The 20479-nt window shown below is 39.7% G+C and overlaps 1 protein-coding gene across 3 annotated transcripts in view; it reads left to right on the top strand.

The window, feature by feature from the left end:
* The first annotated feature begins 559 nt into the window (after window positions 1-559).
* Window positions 560-20479, top strand: part of chd3 (chromodomain helicase DNA binding protein 3) — a 53449-nt gene continuing 33529 nt past the window's right edge. For 2 of the 3 annotated variants that reach the window (XM_017472010.3, XM_017472009.3), the window contains exons 1-21: window positions 560-972; window positions 3109-3245; window positions 3360-3530; window positions 5264-5388; window positions 5486-5724; window positions 6303-6430; window positions 9610-9739; window positions 9945-10120; window positions 11553-11810; window positions 11977-12180; window positions 13866-14083; window positions 14211-14342; window positions 14649-14739; window positions 14867-15058; window positions 15766-15966; window positions 16381-16518; window positions 16658-16779; window positions 16915-17088; window positions 18871-19012; window positions 19698-19829; window positions 19950-20067. In XM_017472010.3, the coding sequence (XP_017327499.1) occupies window positions 807-972; window positions 3109-3245; window positions 3360-3530; window positions 5264-5388; window positions 5486-5724; window positions 6303-6430; window positions 9610-9739; window positions 9945-10120; window positions 11553-11810; window positions 11977-12180; window positions 13866-14083; window positions 14211-14342; window positions 14649-14739; window positions 14867-15058; window positions 15766-15966; window positions 16381-16518; window positions 16658-16779; window positions 16915-17088; window positions 18871-19012; window positions 19698-19829; window positions 19950-20067 (3394 nt within the window). In that variant the 5' untranslated portion in view covers window positions 560-806. The remainder of the gene's footprint in view (window positions 973-3108; window positions 3246-3359; window positions 3531-5263; window positions 5389-5485; window positions 5725-6302; window positions 6431-9609; window positions 9740-9944; window positions 10121-11552; window positions 11811-11976; window positions 12181-13865; window positions 14084-14210; window positions 14343-14648; window positions 14740-14866; window positions 15059-15765; window positions 15967-16380; window positions 16519-16657; window positions 16780-16914; window positions 17089-18870; window positions 19013-19697; window positions 19830-19949; window positions 20068-20479) is intronic. The other variant, XM_017472011.3, reaches the window with a different exon arrangement.

Below are 20479 nucleotides of genomic sequence, written 5' to 3'. Positions count from 1 at the left end.
AGTTTTGGGCTTCACATTGAATTTTTGTTAAGATGCAACTCTATTTTATCCAGTTTATTTATTTATTTATTTATTTAACTCCAGTCGAATAACTGAGAAATGAATCCACACATGAAACGGTTAATTTTTAAGCAACATCTGATGTAAATCTGGGCATGGCTGCGACAGAGCTCCTCTCCCCCCTTCTTAGCCTCCCTCCAGTCAGACAGCCCCAATAACGCAAAGCCTTTGCTCCAAAATAGTTTTATACATCAGTGGGGGCCTTTAAGAATATCAAGGTAGCCATGTTGGATGGTTTTGTGTGGCTTTCTGCAGTGCAAAAAGAGTCTGTATTCACTCAGAAAAATAAAACCCACACCAGACGGTTAGCAGGCAAATATGACTGTGTGCTGGGTTTCACCAGAGAGAGAGAGAGAGAAAAAAAGCAAGTGAACGAGTTAAAATCCAACTTAGAATTAGCAATAACACCCCCTTTTCACTGGAACAATGTGAATGTTTTTGAGGAGGGAGGGGAGAGAGAGAGAGAGAGAGAGAGAGAGAGAGAGAGAAAGGAGGAGGAGGAGGAGGGGGGGGCGTTCTGAAATAATATAGTCAGCCATTTTTTATGTAAGGGGATTTTTCTTATTGGGGGGGTTGTTAAAAAATAAATATAAGGGCGGCCATCTTTGTTTCTCTGCCTTGTAGTGTAAAATATTCCAAAACGCCCCCCACTTTGTGTGTGTGTGCCGATTTGAATATTAAAATAAATATTATTCGGAAGGAATATACTTTTTGATCTCGAGGACGGGGTCGCTGACAGGGATATAATGTCCTCTCCTCTCCGTTCTTGTGAGGAAGATGAGGGCATGGCGGTTAATTCCGAGGGAGGAGATTTTGATGAAGAAGAAGAAGACGACGGGGAGCTGGACGAGAACGCAAGCGACATAAACTCGCCGGCGGCGCCTCGAGAAACTGCAGCGTTAGCCGCGCCAGGTACCGTACACACACCGGACCCCGGAGCGCGCGCCGGGGAAAACACACACACTCTCACACACACTCATACACATACACACGCTTACAGCTTAAGATATAATTTTTTTTTAACTTTTACAACTCCGAGCATGAATAACACCGCAACATCTGCAGCTCCAGCAGTCTGTGGTACTTGCCAGTGACTGTAATTGCTACACACCATAAGCAGAGAAAAATGTGCATCTTGAGCATGAAGTTTCGAGTTTAACCAAAGTTCACTAGTCACATTTTCTGTCCCATAGAACACTTTACGCTGTTTCCAAGCCATCAAGGAGTGATATTTTATTTACAAACGTACTTTACCACATAGTGCTGATGATAAGCTACTAAGGCTAATATCCACATAAACAAACCAAACCCGATTGTCGAGTGCAGGCTTGGAGAGAAGCTCACGACTGATTGAGAGAGTGGTGTTGTGACAGAATGTAAATAAACGTGACCCGACCCACTGTCACTTCAGACAACATACACACACCCCTAACATAACAGTGATCTACATGTATTTATCTACAACACTGTAATTTCCTCAGGTCCTTTACTTTCTGTCCTGTCTTGGTGTTACAGAACTTCATAGCTACATGCACGTTTACATAATGACAAACGCTGTAATGGATACAATAAATGTAGCATCTTATTATCAACAGACTAAAGATCAGCTTAGTAACACTTTGACATTTGATATCACCCCTGATAAGTTGTGCTACAATGGTGTCTTGTTTCAGCATTATCATAACATATAGGGGGAAAGTCAAAGTTTTTATTATTATTATTATTATTATTATTATTATTATTTTAGCCTACATGTTGAGTAATTTGGTGAAACATGTATGTTGTTTGATAGTTGGCTCGGCTTGCAGCGCGTACTACATGTGGGACGTTTGGAGTTTGAAATGCCTTAGGCCCTTTCTTTCTGTCTCGCGCAGGCAATGAAAGGAGCGCCCGAGTCAATTAAAGCACGCGCCCCCGTGTCCTCCTGCGGCCCCTGGAGACCTGCAGCGGCGGCGGCTCGCCGGCTGTGTTCAGTCCCGGGAGCTCGAGCTCTCGGCGGGGGGGTGAGGGGTGGGGAGTCGCCGCCGCCGCCGCACTTCGCCGCTTTGAGCCGCAGCGGCGCGCGGCCTGCACATCCCCGAGTCCCGCGTGCGCGCTACTGCCGCCTCTGGCTGCGCGAGGGCAGCTGGGCGGGAAAAACAATCGCGCCTCTCGCGCGCTGCGTATAATGACAAAAGGCGTTATGTGAAAACCGAATTGATTTGAGTTACAATGGCGGACCCAGTTCTCAGCTTGGTTTTCTTTCCCGCCACCGCCACGGCCGACACAACCCAGGCGTGCGCCTTTGTCCTTACTTCGTCCTAAAACCGAGCATGAACAGTTTTCCCGAGCTCACCAAACTAACAAGAATTTTAATGTACAACATTCAGGAGCACAAAAATATTTCTCAATAATTCCTTCAGTTTTAAATGACAGAAGATAAAACATGCTAAAACATGCTAACTACTAGGTATTCGGTATGCCTTATTTATTAGTTTTGGCACGTGATATCAAGTTATCTGATTCTTTTTGTCAGATACAAAAATGAAGACATTTTACTTTGATGTTTAGCCTTGGGCAATGTTAGATATAATATATACTGGATATATACGCAGCCTTTAACAATTGCCTTGACTGAAGAAATACATTTTACAATTTTGAAATGAAAGTTTTTCTCTATAAAGCAGTATGAAACTTTATTACATGAACATTGTGATCATCATCAGGATTATACCGGTCTGTGATTTACACTGCCATCAAATTATAGCACTAGAGCTCATGTCAGGTTGAACAAATGGAGATGAACCTGACAGCTTAGTGCAGGTCAGAGGTTGAGCAAGTGAGTGACACTGATGCTGTCTGCTCCATCACCCCCCACGATGCTCTCAAGAGTCAACCCATTGTCAAGCCTAATTGTTTTGGGATGCGGTTTAAAGGGATCATTTTCAGCGTGTGTCGAGGATTATTGTCAGTCCTGTTTAGTCGTCACTCTGTTCTATGTCCCCACCCCCATCCCCCACCTCACCCCCAACACACAAACATACACGTCCACCTGTGTTCTCTTTTCAGACGATGGTGATGATGGAGGGGAGACATCAGACAGGGAAAGCCTGGGAAAGAAGAAGAGAGGTCCAAAAAAGAAGAAGGAAACTAAAAAGAAAGACAAAGAGGGCAAGACCACCAAAGCACGCAAGCGCAAAAAAATAGTATGGCATTCCTCCATTAGCATTATGTTCTTTAATAACGTTCACTTGAATATTGTGTTTTTACCACTTTAATTAGGCACTTGTCAAATCTAAATTGGCACCTCTGTGTCCTAGGACAGTGATATAGAGAGAGACTCAGAACAGGACTATGGAGTGAACTCAGACAGTGCGGTCAGTGATTATGGAGAGAAGAAGAAGAAAAAGAAGCATAAAGACAAGAAAGAAAAGAAGACCAAGAAAAAGAAGAAAGATGATGAAGACAGTACACATGAAGAGACCACAAAAGTAAGACAGCTGTTTGATCTTTAGTGGGGTTTATGAACAACAAGTGCTTCTCAGAGTTCCTAGCTACAGTACAGTGCCCTCCACTAATATTGGCACCCTTGGTACTGTAAATACTACATAAGCAAAGAAGGCTGTGAAAAATTGCCTGTATTGTTTAACCTTTTGACCTTTTGTGAAAAAAAGAATTCACAAAAAAAAACTGATCTCATGGATATCAAACAATTGCAAACAGAAAACAGGTTTATCCAAAAAAAATAAAAATCTGTTAAATATAGGTTTGCAACAATTATTGGCACCCTTTTAGTCAATACTTAAATCTTCTCCTATAATGCCTGATGAGGTTGGAGAATACATAGCAAGGGATCTGAGACCATTCCTCCACACAGAATCTCTCCAGATCCTTCAAATTTTGAGGTACACACTGGTGGACTCTTTCTTCAGTTCACCACACAGGTTTTCTATGGGTTTCAAGTCAGGGGACTGGAATGTATGTTGATGTATGTTTTGGATCATTATCCTGCTGGAAGATCCAACCATGGCCCATTTTAAGTTTCTGGCAGAGGCAGTCAGGTTTTCATTTAATATCTGTTGATATATTATAGAGTCCATGATGCCATGTATCCTAACAAAATGTCCAGGTCTTCTGGCAGAAAAACAGCCCCGAAACATTAAAGAGCCACCACCATATTTAACTGTGGGCATGAGGTACTTTTCCATATGGCTACCTCTCTGTGTGCGCCACAACCACCTCTGGTGTTTATTGCCAAAAAGCTCTATTTTGGTTTCATCTGACCATAGAACCCAATCTCATTTGAAGTTCCAGTAGTGTCTGGCAAACTGAAGATGCTTGAGTTTGTTTTTGGATGAGAGTAGAGGCTTTTTTCTTGAAACCCTTCCAAACAACTTGTGGTGATGTAGGTGACTCTGGATTGTAGTTTTGGAAACTTTCTGACCCCAAGATGAACTAACTTCTGCAATTCTCCAGCTGTGATCCTTGGAGATTTTTTGGCCACTCGAACCATGCTCTTCACAGTGCGTTACGACAATATAGACACACGTCCAATTCCAGGTCGATGCATAACATTTCTAGTTGACTGGAACTTCTTAACTATTTCAGTGCTTTTGCTATTTTCTTATAGCCACTTCCCATTATTTTGCACATCACAGCTATATTCCTTGTTCTTACCCATTGTTATGAATGACTAAGGAATTTGGCCTGTATGTTACCTCATATTTATACCCCTGTGAAACAGGAAGTCATGGTTGAACAATTTCCTTTTCCTAGTCACGCAGGTGTACTAAAAAAAAATAAAATATCAATGAGAATATACTTTAAATATATATTTTTCATATGAATTCATAGGGGTGGCAATAATTGTTGCACACCTATATTTAACAAACATATATATTTTTTTGATAAACCTGTGTTGTGTTTGCAATTGTTTGATATCGATGAGAGCAGAGTATTTTTGTGGATGAACAATGAAGACAAATTTTCACAGCTTTTCTTGCTCATATTTACCAAGGGTGCCAATATTAGTGGAGGGCACTGTATATTCCTTTTCCACCTTACACTTCAGAGGACCATAGATGCTAGACGCTATACATTGTAACATTCTTAATTTGGATGGAAGCAGCTTCTCTTCTCTTACAGACAGGTCATGGGGATGTATAGTATCTCAGGAAGAGGTGCTTGTTTTTATGATCATTGTTTGGCTACAAATTTCTTTCAGCCAGTAGAACTTAAGACATCTGCTCAGTTGGCGAAAGACTGGGGTCTGGAGGATGTGGATCATACTTTCACAGAGGAGGACTATCGTACACTAACCAACTACAAGGCCTTTAGCCAGTTCATGAGGTACTCTGCCAACTGTATGTGGTTAATGTGGCACTTAAATGCACCACATGTATCAGAATGAAATAAGCATGATTGGGGATTTTAATTTGTTTTGCAGGCCTATGATAGCAAAGAAGAACCCTAAGATCCCCATGTCTAAAATGATGACCATCTTGGGAGCGAAGTGGAGAGAGTTCAGCTCCAACAACCCCTTCAAAGGTTCGGCAGCTGCAATTGCAGCTGCAGCAGCCGCCGCTGCAGCAGCCGTTGCTGAGCAGGTCTCCGCGGCAACCGCCTCTCCCGAGCCGCCCCCACAGCCACCCCCACTTCGCAAGGCCAAGACCAAAGAAGGGAAAGGTGAGTGGCTTAGACCAGGATGGAGGTGCATGGTGTTGTCTTAATAGTGTATAATTTATGCTGGAATAGTAAATTCACCATTTACTGTATAATGTTCACACAGGTGATCTCTTTTTTGATTGTGTAGCAATGTCATTGTAAGGATTATTTTTAAATATCCCATATTTTACCCCCAACTAGTTTTGTTTTTTATCACTTTAAACAATGCTTATGGTAATAGTCAGATCCCTTTCCATGGGAATCATCCTGAATATAGGTGTGTGTGTGTGTGTGTGTGTGTGTGTGTGTGTGTGTGTGTGTGTGCACAGGCATGCAAAAGTGAAAAACAGCATAATTATTGAACATGCCAGATGCATAGATTTTTATGTTGGAAAAGATATTTTAAATATTATTCCACGTTTATTGAAAATGCATAATACAGCCTTTAGAATGTAACATAAGGGTCACCATTTTCCAGTCTTTTGGAGTAAAGATAAAAAGTGCATTGCTCTTTTTTTGGCAAGCAGCAAGCAGTTATTATTATTTGTATGAATGCCTTCAGTGTGTGTAGTGTACTGTCCTGTGTTTGTGTGTGACAGGCCCTGGTTATAAGAAGCGCAGCAAGAGTCTACGCACCTCTGACAAAAAGAAGCCCAAGCCTAAGAAGATGGCTCCCCTCCGAATAAAACTGGGTGCTCTCGGGAACAAGCGCAAGAAGAGCAGCTCGGTGAGAATGAATGCTGGTTGCATGCTTTCACTTGCTCACCCTTGAAGAGAATATAGGCTATAACTTACACAGTACACAAATTTATTCAAACCTTTATGCATATTACCTACTTTACACTAATAAAAATAATTTTTAGTAAATAGTATAGTATTTATTAGTATTTTTGCTAGTAAAGCAATGAAGAAAAAAGTCTTTTATAACCTTATCTTCCTGAGCTGCTGGGAGTCCTGTAATAGTAATGCTGCATTCGACTAGAGAACTTGCAATTCCTGAACTCCAACTAGGAAAAAAACAAATAAAATTCTGCAATTTCTACTCAGGGTCGTCTTCTTAAGTCCAAATTCAACAAGTTCAACAAGTTGTTGAAGAGTTCAACAAGTGCCATAACATCAACATGCCTGCGCAAAGCATCATTAGTAGACAAAATAGCACTTCTTTCCTTTGAATGAGTTATCCAGTATGTACACAAGTATTTGCTTTAGATCGATCAACATGCAGACATATTAACTTGTAAAATATTAACACTGACTACACAGATCGCTGTTTTGAGGAGGAAAATATAGGCAGTTAGCTGGCTAGCTTGTTTCTAACAAAAAAACGAACATGGAGGAGTCCATGTTTTTCCCACTTTGTATCTAGAATGCATGGAGACCGAAAATGACGTCATTCCGAGCTCGGACCTCCCACTTCTGAGGTAAGTCGAATGCAGCATAATTCACGGTCAGTGGTGTGTCAGGGGTGCTGAGTCGGAATTCGCCAATCAGGAGAGAGAGAAAGAGTGTGAGCTTGTAAATAAACAAAACTAAAAGAGCAAAAGCATCCAATATTTAAAAAAAATCAGGACTGAGAGTGTTTTACCTTTTTTTGTTTGTTGAACATTTATTTGTTCTCTAATTTGGTGGAAAGCTAGTGAGTGACTGCAAGACAATTTTTCCTCATTGTGGACTTTGTATTGTTATTATTAGAGATGCACCGATACAAAATTTCTCAGCCGATACCAATAACCGATTATTCAGAGTCATATTGGCCGATACCGATGACCGATACCGATAGTTCTGCCTTTTATGCCTTCTTTTAAATTAATATTAATTAATTCCACAATTCTGAAGGAAATGTGAATAAAAACTTTATTCTCTCCATTTCAGCAAGTTGTTTCACAGTAACTGGTCTCATAAACAATAAACAGAAAACACATTACTCTAATTAACATTAACACATGAACTAAATTCTGAAGATTAAAATAAGATTTCTTAACTTACTGAATGTTATTAATTCATATTAACAGAATTAATTGACTGAATTCTAAAAAACCTCCTGGTAGTCTCACATTCACTCACCACAAGCAAAAGCATTTCTACTTCATCACTGAATATCAAACTGGTAATATATAATTTAATAACAACTTTTTTTTTTGATATTAACTCATATTAACATTAACTGGTTATGAAACATACCACTCTATTTTCTGTGCAATATATATATATATATATATATATATATATATATATATATATATATATATATATATATATATACACACACAGTATCGGCCGATACATCGGTGCATCTCTAATTATTATATCAATAATATCAGTTATTATCAAATAATATCAAGCTCACTTATATTGGGTGAGTGTGCGTGATTCAAGCCCTCTGCTTGTCAATCTGTGTCTTTATCCTCTGGTGTGACTGCACTAGCTGGCTCGTGCCAAACTGTTTTGACAGGCTGTTGAACCAAATACACAAATTGGATAACAAAATACAGGGAGAACATAGACTGGGCTAAAAAGCATTGGAAATGAAGCAACAGTGATCATTTTGTTCTCTACACTGTATTTCAGCTAGAGCTAGTAAGCTAGTGGCGTCTGCCAGCCCTGGAGATGAGCAGAGCCTTGGGGAAAGTCTAATTCACACTGTTTGAAATGAGGCAACTATGTTTGTTCTGTATATTATGTGCTGTTTAGAATTCTGCAGAATAATAACTATGACAGTCACATTGATGTACACAATAGTTATTTTATTCTAATAACACTTCTGTAATACTGAATTGTGAATCGTGACTACCTGGGTTTACTTACATACTAAAAAATAGTATGCCACTGTATCATCGGTATCATTATAATTTAGGGACACCAGTTTGTGTCCATTATATGGTTTGGGATGCAGCTTTAAATGCTTTCTGAATGTCTGTTACTTGGCACTCTCAGTTGTGAGATGAATTTAAATGGTGGAAAACAACCCAGCACAACCCACGTAACAAAATGTTCTTACGCAAGTAGCTTGAAATGGCATTTTTTACCAGGGGAAATTCCGAAATCTTACACTGTAGATGTAAAACAAATGCAAAAAAATTGTCAGTCCTGGAAAATGTTTGATTTGAGCATATTGCCCACCTACACAGTGAGAAGGGTGGTGAGAGAGATGATGAAGGCAAAGATTGCAGTTTCAGAATTGCTTGGTTTAGTGTTTTTTTGTTTTTTTTATTCTTGGGGTTTCAAATGTCAAAATCTATTAAATGCTAACTTTTTAACAACATGCCGTTTGAAAGGGATCCAAAAAAAAAGCCTGAGAGCACAAATGCTCTATTTGTACTGTATCCACAAAATGGCCTACGCAGTCATTCTATTGTAAGACAAACTCTATTGAAAACCTGTCGTCCAAATCAAAGATGACAGTCCCTATACACAAGCCTAATTATATGTAGGGTATATGAAGAGCTTAAAATGCTCTGCATGGAGCAGTGGATGAAGACCACTGTTATTATCCCCAGGAATGGTTTCACAAAATAGGAATTGCACTATTTGAGAAAAAAAAAGATGTATGAAAAATATTGTGTTAAGGTTAAATCATACACAAAATCACCAAAATCACCAGTGTTGATTTAACACCCACAGTGTTGAATTTACACCCTACAGTGTTTATATAAGTCCATTGGACACAAATGAACACTCTGGGTGTTAATTCAACACTAGGGATTTTACTGTGTACATAAGTTCAAGGATAAAATATCACTCATTGTATGTGTTGTTTATTTTATGTATTAATCTCTGCCAATAACTTTGGAGTTGACTGTATGACAAATTAAAAATCATGATAATGACTGAAAGCAGGAAAACTCCAGTTTGTGTGAGTGGTTGTTCTTTATAGTGATATCGTATTGGTGTATGTGTTTTATGTAGAGTGAAGATGTGGACGATGATGACTCTGAGCAGGAGAACTCGAGTGTCCACAGCTCATCAGTGCGCTCAGACAGCTCCGGCCGGGTGAAAAAGAACAAGCGAGGTCGGCCAGCAAAGAAAAAGAAAAAAGGTTGGTGGCGTGTTCACTGATCTGTGGCACTTCCTCTGTTTATATTGGATGTTTATTTGTTTTTTTTCAAAGATGATCGGGGTCCATGAAACCCCCCCAGAAATGAATTATATTATATGAAGTGTCATGAGTTCCAGATGTCAGCAACTTCATGCTTTCAGCTTGTTGTTGTGTGCCCTCTCTTATCTCTCTCTGTCTCTCTTAGTTCCGGGAGATGAGGACGGTGATGGCTATGAGACAGATCATCAGGACTACTGTGAGGTGTGTCAGCAGGGAGGGGAGATCATCCTGTGTGACACATGCCCCAGAGCATATCACCTAGTGTGTCTGGAGCCTGAGCTGGAGAAAGCTCCTGAGGGCAAGTGGAGCTGCCCACACTGCGTGAGTCACCTTCATAATAGTTAAGCTCCTCTAAAGCTTGCTTAAAAGCTTAGAGTGACAGGTTCATATTTTTTATTAAAACCTGAGTTATAACTGTTATGTAGTGGGTGTGCAGTGTTACATATTTTAAGGGGAGCTTGGAAAATCGTTTTTATAAAAATATACCACTGGCAGAAAGGCTTCTTTTAATGTCGTGACACTTAATAAGGTAGATCTGCTATGCCTACATAGCACCATAGACTTTGAAGCTGATGTCTGCCTTTGCTACATTTTATAACTGTTTGTATTTGTAATTTAAGACACATTATATGGCTAAAAGTATGTGGACACCTGACCATCACACCCATATGTGGTTCTTCCCTGAACTGTTGCTACAAAGTTAGAGCACACAGTTGTATAGGATTGTCTTTATATGCTGTACCATTACAAGGTCCTTTCACTGGAACTCAGGGGCTCAAACATGTTCAGGCAATACAATGACCCTGTGCACAAATTCAGGTCCATGAAGACATGGTCTTCCAAGGTTTGAGTGGAAGAACTCAAGTGACCTGCACAGAGCCCTGATCTCAACCCCATTGAAGACATTTGGATGAACTGGAACATTGACTGTGCTTCAAGCCTTGTCACCCAAAATCAGTGCCTGACCTCACTAATGCTCTTGTAGTTGAATTGGCAGAAATTCCCACAGCCGTGCTCCAAAATCTAGTGGAAAGCCTTTGGAGAAGAGAGGAGGTTATTATATCTTTGGACTAGATGGTCAAAAAGAAGCACATATGGGTGTGATGAACAGATGTTCACAGACCTTTGGCCATATAGTATAAAATTTCAAGAAAACTGAATCAGATCATAACACTTTACCAGGGTGAGTGCTGACTGCTATCTTTCTTCGTCTTAGGCTGTTGTCCAATTTAAATTTATGAATTCACATGGTTTAAACATTATTATTCAGTTATTGTCCAGCCTCAAATTAGGTAACTATTATAAACTGAAATTAATAGAAAAGTTATATAGTTATTAGAGTGAGGAATGTAAATAGAAATTAATCTGGTATCCTCGTGTTTTTCTTTTTTTGGTGGGGAGAGGGATTGAATCTATTTTGAAATCATTTAACATCAACAGACACTATAATACAGGGGTCACACACACACAAGGCTGGGGTCAATGTTACACTGAGGTTAAGTTAAAGTACGGCCTGCTCAGCTAATATTGAATAATGTAACATCATATCCTTGCTTATGAGTTACTTGGAGAATGCTCTTTATATTTGGCATATTATAAATGCAAATTTGGTCATATGGTGTAAGGGGCATCAGATAGTTTCACAGTTGGCCATTTTTTGACACATGAAACTACTTTGCTTGCTTTCTAATGTTTTTTGTTTTAATTTGATGGAGAAAATCATACTGTAATTCTGTGATATGTTATCTACTAGGAGAAAGAAGGGATTCAGTGGGAGGCAAAAGAAGAAGACTTTGAGGAGTTTGAGGAAGAGTGTGATGATGGAGGGGTGGTGGAGCCAGGACCAGGAGGAGAGGAAGAGGAGGATGATCACATGGAGTTCTGTAGAGTGTGTAAAGATGGAGGAGAACTGCTATGCTGTGACTCCTGCCCTTCCTCTTATCACATACACTGCCTCAACCCCCCACTGCCTGAAATACCCAACGGCGAGTGGCTCTGTCCCAGATGTACAGTGAGTTCCACAGAACTGAACTATTATATATTGAATTGAGGCGAACTGATATGACAGTACTGTTTTGGAACAAGATAAATTGTTACATGACAACAGCAATGCTTTTCAAGATGGTGAACATGATAATACGTGCTGTCATTGCTCAACTTTGCTGTCTATTCCACAGTGTCCACCAATTAAAGGGCGGGTGCAGAAGATCCTACACTGGCGATGGGGTGAACCTCCGCCTCCTGTGCCTGTTCCTCCGCCCCCAGATGCACCACCTGATGCTCCACCCCCACCTCCCATGAAAGGCCGACCAGAGAGAGAGTTCTTTGTGAAGTTGGCAGGACAGTCCTTCTGGCATTGTACATGGATCACTGAACTTCAGGTACTGTATATATGTGTAAATGAGAAATAGACTGGGTTAGACTGAGAGACAAAACAAGAGCCGTTCAACCTTATCAAATATTTTATATACTAGATGGATAGATAGATAGATAGATAGATAGATAGATACAACCCCAATTCTGAAAAAGTTGGGACAGTATGGAAAAACAAAGTAAAATAAAAACAAAGAGGAGTGATTTGTTTGACAACTGAATGACCTGGTCAAAATAACAAAAAAGAAAAGATGTAGTGTTGTCAGATCGCGAATAATGTAAAGAAAATAAGTTCATATTCATTTTTAAACAACACAATACTAATGTTTTAACTGAGTTCAGAAATCAATATTTGGTGGAATAACCCTGATCACAGCTTTCATGCATCTTGGCATGCTCTCCACCAGTCTTTCACATTGATGTTGGGAGACTTTATGCCACTCCTGGCTCAAAAATTCAAGCAGTTTTGTTTGATGGCTTGTGACCGTCCATCTTCCTCTTGATCACATTCCCGAGGTTTTCACTAGGGTTCAGGTCTGGGGATTGGGCTGGCCATGACAGGGTCTTGATCTGGTGGTCCTCCATCTACACCTTGATTGACCTGGCCATGTGACATGGAGCATTGTCCTGCTGGAAAAACCAATCCTCAGAGTTGGGGAACATTGTCAGAGCAGAAGGAAGCAAGTTTTCTTCCAGGACAACCTTCTACGTGGCTTGACTCATACGTCCTTCACAAAGGCAAATCTGCCCGATTCCAGCCTTGCTGGAACACCTCCAGATCATCACAGATCCTTCACCAAATGTCACAGTGGGTGTGAGACACTGTGACCTGTAGGCCTCTCCAGGTCTCCGTCTAACCATTAGACGACCAGGTGTTGGGCAAAGCTGAAAATTTGACTTATCAGAGAAGATGATCTTTCTCCAGTCCTCTACGGTCCAATCCTTATTGTCTTTTGCCTGGTTCTTTGATGCTTCTCACTGATGAAGGTCTTGTTTCTAACTTTGCACAATTTCAGCTCTGCCCCTAGGAGCCTGTTTCGAATGATCCTCGCTGTGCAGCTTCCGTTAGCCATGCTTTTTGTAGGTCAATTGATGTCATTCTACGGTTGTTGAGTGACATTCGATTGAGTTGGCGGTCATCCCGGTCAGTGGAGAGTCATTTTCGCCTTCTGCCGGTCTGTAGCTTTGTTGTCCCCAATGTCTGCTACTTGACCTTGTTCTTATGAACCGCTGTCTTTGAAATTTTAAGGATGGAAGCAACCCGTAGCTCACTGTATCCTTCTGCCTGTAAAACCAGAATTGAACCCTTCTTTTCCACACTCAAAACTTTCCTTTTCAAGTCTTTTGGCATGGTCAATAGTTATTTTTTTATTCCAATTACTTTTGAGGTACTACTAGCACTGTCTTTGCCATCCAGCTGGTCCTATTGCAAGAGGATAGTGATAACCACTGCAGTGGTTTTTATACTTTTCCTTGTTAAATAAGATGTGGTTCAGCTGATCACCTAATCAGTACCTCATTCAGTAGATTTAGGTGTGCCTGTGTTGGAATTCAACAGACACTGGAATGGAACGCTGCCATACATGTAGATTTAAGAAAAAATTACAGTGGTCTCTTAATTATCTGTATATATGGTTTGACACTGAAGAACAAAGTCTGCATCTATTCCCTTTCTTTGTCCTTCTGTCCTCAGCTGGAGATCTTTCACTCTGTGATGTTCCGTAATTACCAAAGGAAAACTGATATGGATGAGCCACCTAGTCTGGACTATGGCTCTGGAGGAGAGGAGGATTCTGGAAAAAGTGAGAAACGACGGGCCAAAGACCCTCAATACGCTATCTTAGAGGAGAAGTACTACCGCTACGGCATTAAGCCAGAATGGATGATGGTACACAGAATAATTAACCACAGGTGAGTTTCATTTTATGCAATGTAGTATCATGACTATTGTGTTCATATGGTGATGCATTAATAATGTTTATTAAAAGACTTCTGCCAATGTTGTATTGTGTTTGTGTGTTCATGTCTGTCTCCTCAGTGTGGATAAGAAGGGGAACTACCACTACCTGGTAAAGTGGAGAGACTTAACTTATGATCAGTGTACATGGGAAAGAGACGACTTGGACATCCCAGAGTTTGGCATCCATAAGGCAGCTTACTGGAGACACAGGTACCAATGAAGTAAAAAAATCTAAAACTCATAATTCCTGTATAGAGACAGCTTATACTTTTTACTCATAATTTTTGTATTAACTTGGATCATGGATGGATGGATCACTTTATTCATCCTATTTGGAAATTCACATAGAGAGTTGAGCCAGCCAGGAGTGTGTATTTACTGTTATATACTGTGTGTATTGGAATACCAATATACATATAAAAAATTTTGTTAGTTGTGACAGCTTATAAGATTTTGTCAGTATGTGTTTATTAGCTAGTGAAACCCTTGACACTAAGTCTCTTTTGGGTTTCATAGAGAGGAGGTGATGAAAGAGGACCCAGACAAGCCAAGGAAGATGAGGAGAAAAGAGGAGAATGATGAAGCTCCTGGCACGCCTGTTAATGATGTGAGTATGAGCCATTGGCAGGCCAGTGCTGCTTTCCCTTTTCTTCAGCTATACTCAATATTTGATGATGAATTATCACAAAACACCTTTGTTCATAAAAAACCCTCTTCCCTTGTAACTCACCCAGCCCACGATAAAGTATGAGGAGCAGCCGGACTTTGTGACAGTAACAGGGGGAACTCTGCACCTCTACCAGTTGGAAGGTCTCAACTGGTTGCGCTTCTCCTGGGCTCAGGGCACCGATACCATCCTGGCTGATGAAATGGGCCTGGGCAAGACTATCCAGACCATTGTCTTTCTCTACTCACTCTTTAAAGAGGTGTGTCTGCCATGCTGTCTTTTTAGTTGGTGTAGTGAGGCACAGGTAATGCTCTATGAGGCAGTTAAGAGCGTTATCACTTTTTCAACATGTATCTGGAAATGCACAGCTTCTGCACCTCTTTTAATGCATACGCATTAAAATAAGTGGCCATAATAATCATTATGTGTATTTACACCAGATACAGCTGTGGAGCGTTTCAGTAGTAGCCAGGATGCATTAAGACTGTTTTTTTGTACACTGAGCAGACAATAGTTTGTAGGCCAATAGCAATTCTAAATTTCTAAACTTCTTCTATCAGCCATCGGATTCAATTAATTATTCATAATCATATAATAATCATCTGAATAATCATTTTAAAGTGCCCAATGAGCTATATGTTGTTATATGTGGTTTAAGTTGTTGCTAGTATTATGTTTACTACAAATCGGTATTTAAAATATGCTGCATCAAGTTACCAGGGTCTGTGGTAACTTTACAAACCCAAAGCTAAATTATCTACCAATATAATAAGACAGGATTGAGCTTCAAATTAGTAAATGTTTCTAGAAATAGTCTTAATCGTCTTTTTCGTTTATTATTATTCCATTATTTTCCTTTACTCAAGATGCTTTCAATTGCTAAGAAATTATTTTTTGCACGGTGTAATTCTATCTCCAGTCCCCTGTAGTGTTTTTATGTCTTTGCTCCCTCTTATCACTGCTCAGGGTCACACCAAGGGGCCGTTCCTGGTGAGCGCCCCACTCTCCACTATCATCAACTGGGAACGGGAGTTTGAGATGTGGGCTCCTGACTTTTACGTGGTCACATACACAGGAGACAAAGACAGTAGAGCGATCATCCGTGAGAACGAGTTCTCTTTTGACGACACTGCCGTGAAAGGAGGGAAGAAAGCCTTCAAACTGAGGGTGAGAAGGAGACAGGAAAAAAGAATATGCTAATTTCCTGTTAATCTTGATGTGAAATTTTTTGCGTGCTATCGAGAGGTTTAGGCACCTGCATGAGTCTGAAATGTATGAGATGTTTGGCACATGTATACAAACTCCTGATGTACTTCAAATAAAATTAAACAGCAGTAGCTAGGTTGACACACACCTTAAAATCCGCTCATAATTCCACAATAAATAATGTTTATGCACCTACATGTTGTTATGTAATGAGATTTTCAACAGTTAAAGACATCAGATTGGTAGAGAATAGACCAAGGACATGTGGTAAGACAAAAAGGGTTTGAGAAAAGGACACAGACTACTAATAATAAAGATGACATTTAGGAAGGTAGATGACATTTTTGTATGACTTTTTCTCTTTCTATATCCCAGAGAGAAGCTCCAATTAAATTCCATGTGTTGCTGACGTCCTATGAGCTGGTGACTATTGACCAGACTGCCCTGAAATCCATCGACTGGGCATGTCTAGTGGTGGATGAAGCTCACCGTCTCAAAAATAATCAGTCCAAGGTACCGGTATTTTGTGTGCATGTTTGTGGCTGTAGTTTGTATTTATGTGTATTTATTTTTAGGATTATAAAAATTCAGTTGAAGTGACCAGAGTGCATAAAAATCTTGCTGAAGTGTATATGTGTGTATGTGTTGTCAGTTTTTCAGGCGACTGAATGACTATAAGATTGATCATAAACTGCTGCTAACAGGCACACCCCTTCAGAACAACCTGGAAGAGCTTTTTCACCTGCTTAATTTCCTAACGCCCAACCGCTTCAAGTGAGAAAGAACACATATGCGTTTCTCTCTCTCTCTCTCTCTCTCTCTCTCTCTCTCTCTCTCACACACACACACACACACATACACAAACAGATTCACAGAGCTTAGTCTGTCTCTCTGTCTCTGTGTCTGAAGTAATCTGGAGGGCTTTCTGGAGGAGTTTGCGGACATCTCCAAAGAGGACCAGATCAAGAAGCTGCATGATCTTCTGGGGCCGCACATGCTGAGACGGCTTAAGGCAGACGTGTTTAAGAACATGCCGGCTAAAACGGAGCTCATTGTGCGTGTGGAGCTCAGCCCTATGCAGAAGTGAGAGAACAGTGAGAACACAAAGGGATGTGGGGTTATAGAGTTAGGCAAAATACAAGATGGCATTTTCTATTATTATCATGGACTGCAAAAGATGACATTTTAGCAAGTGGAAATACCTTGAATATAGTCAAATGTATCTATTATTTCATATTATAAGATTACAGTAAATCAAGTATAAGATTCTGAAGCCATTTGTACTCATTTCAAGCTTGAAAAAGTCTTTAAGCATTTCTTTCTATTAAGAAGCAAAATTATCTGCCTATAGAATAAGGAAATGAAAATCTTGAAATGAGTAATAATGTCTAGAAATAGGTTTAATTATATATATTTTTTTATTGTAATCTTATAATAAGAAATACTAGATGCATTTAATTATACTCCGGATATTTTCACTTGCTAAGATGACTTTTGTGCAGTGTGTACAGACTCAAAAGACTGAAATGCTTTGTGGTACAAGAATATACTGTCCAGCATTATTGGCACCTTTCATTAAAATGAGCAAAATGTAGGCCTAATTTTAAAATTAGTGTCATGTGCTGCTAAGCAGTGCAACAGAAAAGTGTTCACCCTACTGTCGTGAGCTCGAGAGTTCAAACCCTGACAACACCACAGCTTCCCAAGAGAATAAAATTGGCCAGGCTGTTTGAGTGGGAGTTATGGTGTATTTTTTCCCCTGTCAATCAAAGCAGCACAAGCCAGTCATGGGGGTCTGTATGTGGAAGACAACAAAGAGTGCTTTTCTCCAAACTGTCTTCAGCTGCCTTTGTGTTGCAGCAGTTTTCAAAAGATATGGTGGCTGGCTGCACGTCACATATCAGTGGAGGAAAAGGATTGATATCAGTGTAGTCAAAATTTGGTAAAGTTCCCACTGTAAAGCACTGAGCCTCTACCTGAAATGTCTAACAAAGTTGCAGACCATTATAAAGGAATCCTGGACCACTCCTCCTTGTAGAACTCCATCTCTTTTAATATGTTCTGAGAATTATTTTTTGCTAGAGGAGACGTAAGTGGTTTCTGTAATTGTGAGTGGAACACTTGAGGCATGTATGAAATTTTCAACTTGCTCATTTTCACAATACGTGCCAATAAAGCTGCAATCAGCTATTTGTTGTTTATAAAGCAGATTGTTGGACTAGTTTTCTAGTTGCTGACTAATCTCCCTCACTCTTTGGTTGAGTGCATGTCAAGTCCCGAGTCCCCATTCCACTTCTTAGCGAGACATTCTTTCACTGGAGTCATGCAATGCATTTTTAGGCTTGAGAATGTGACCAATAACTAGACACATTTAAAAATGTTGCCAGTGATGTACACGGAACATCCACAGACCTGGCAGCACTTGAATGCTTTTTTTTCACTGCACACATACGATAAGCAAGAAGCTCTCCACTTTAGGCACCTGGCAATGTTGACGTAAAAAGTGTTATTGATAAATTGGTACAAACAAAATTCCAGATGTTGAGTTTGATTGCTGCCTAAAAATTTCAAGCTTTAGAGCTGCTTGACATGGTTTTGGCCAGTTTGACCAATAATGAAAGAAAGCTGTTGGTGTTTCTCTCAGCCATATTTCATTCTTGCATAAGAGACAAGCATTTTGCACTGTAACGCATATGCTTATATTTAAAGTTTCACCTTGACTACTTCAGGGTTGGCTCACCTGTATGATTTCAGCTTGCAACTGTATGGTAGGAAAACCGAAGGAAAATAGGGTGCAAAAGTTAATTGAGCAAAAATGAATTTCGGAAATAAGCTTTGTATATTTGTTTGTTTGTTTCTAAAAAGAAAATACTACAAGTTCATCCTGACACGGAACTTTGAGGCGCTGAACTCAAAGGGAGGAGGGAACCAGGTTTCTCTGCTCAACATCATGATGGACCTGAAAAAATGCTGCAACCACCCCTACCTCTTTCCTGTCGCATCCATGGTGAGACCTACACAATTACCACAACTTATTTATCATGGTTATCCTAATGAATCTCACATACACACATGCACACAATAATTTCTAATACTTTCCTGTTGCCTTCACAAGGTGTGTATATATATATATATATATATATATATATATATATATATATATATATATATACACACACACATACAGTGCTATCACTACTGCTTTGTAAACAGAAGATCTTGAGTTCAAATTCCAGTGCTGTCTCCATCAGCTGGTGTCCTTTGGAGCAGTGGTACTTCAGTGGTTGAAGCTCAGAGCTAGTAAAAAAGATTAATCCCAAAGCTGCCAGACACCTTGAGACACCATTAACTCTTAATTACTTGGATTCCATCACATCTTAGTTGGATAAAAGGGCCTGTCAAATAAATAAATATAAATGTATTCTTTTGTCTTGAATGTTTTTGTAAAAAATAGTGATAGCAGCAAACAGTGCTGCCATCTTGTGTCTGAAATGAATACTGCACTGTTGGTCAATTTGTATGAGACTATCTTCTCCAAAAAGGAGTATTAAAGGATGGCAAATGTCTGTGTAGTTTGAGCTTCTGGCCATTTTAAATTGCTTTATATGACTGAACATTTTCAGCAACAGTTACAGTTTCTTTCTTTAATAATATGGAAAAGGCACATCACTGATGCTGTGTGTGCCTTACAGGAAGCTCCAAAGTCACCAAGTGGAACATATGAGGGGATTAGCCTCACAAAGGCTTCTGGGAAACTGATGCTGCTGCAGAAGATGCTGAGAAAACTGAAAGAGCAGGGCCATCGCGTGCTTGTGTTCTCTCAGGTGAACACAGATATGATTTTTATAATATACGTCTTCTACATTACGACTTACCACACACACAGTAGTGTACACAGAGCAGGAGCATCATATCTCTCATTTTAATGGTCATGTTCACAATAGATGACTAAGATGCTGGATTTGCTGGAGGATTTCCTGGACTATGAGGGTTATAAGTATGAGCGCATTGATGGGGGAATCACTGGAGCACTGCGACAGGAAGCCATAGACAGATTTAATGGTGAGAATTTCTCTAATGCATCCTCTGTTTATGACTGGTTTTCTGTATTGAGAACCATGTTTTAATGTGACTATAGCCTAAATCATAATCTCAATCTAACCAAAGAATAAAGGTTAGGCCAGTATCATGAAATCTGCAACCCTATGTAGGGATTATATAAAAGCATATGAAAGTTCTTTACGTATGTTGAGGCATTTCTGGTTTCATCACTTGCTGTTTTAAAAGCTTTTTTAAAAACTGTTATTAATAGTCTATAACTTTCGCTCATCGTAGTAATTAAAGTTTGAAAGCTATTATAATTCTTTTATACAATCTACATTTTTAAGTCTATATGAAAGTCATATCTCATTTCTTTCATCAATGCAGAATCCTAATGTAAGAATTTATTATTACCATAACCCTCTCCTACTGC

Source organism: Ictalurus punctatus, chromosome 7, assembly GCF_001660625.3.
Source record: "Ictalurus punctatus breed USDA103 chromosome 7, Coco_2.0, whole genome shotgun sequence".
Classification (NCBI taxonomy): Eukaryota; Metazoa; Chordata; class Actinopteri; order Siluriformes; family Ictaluridae; genus Ictalurus; species Ictalurus punctatus.
This window is presented reverse-complemented; position numbering and strand designations above follow the sequence as displayed.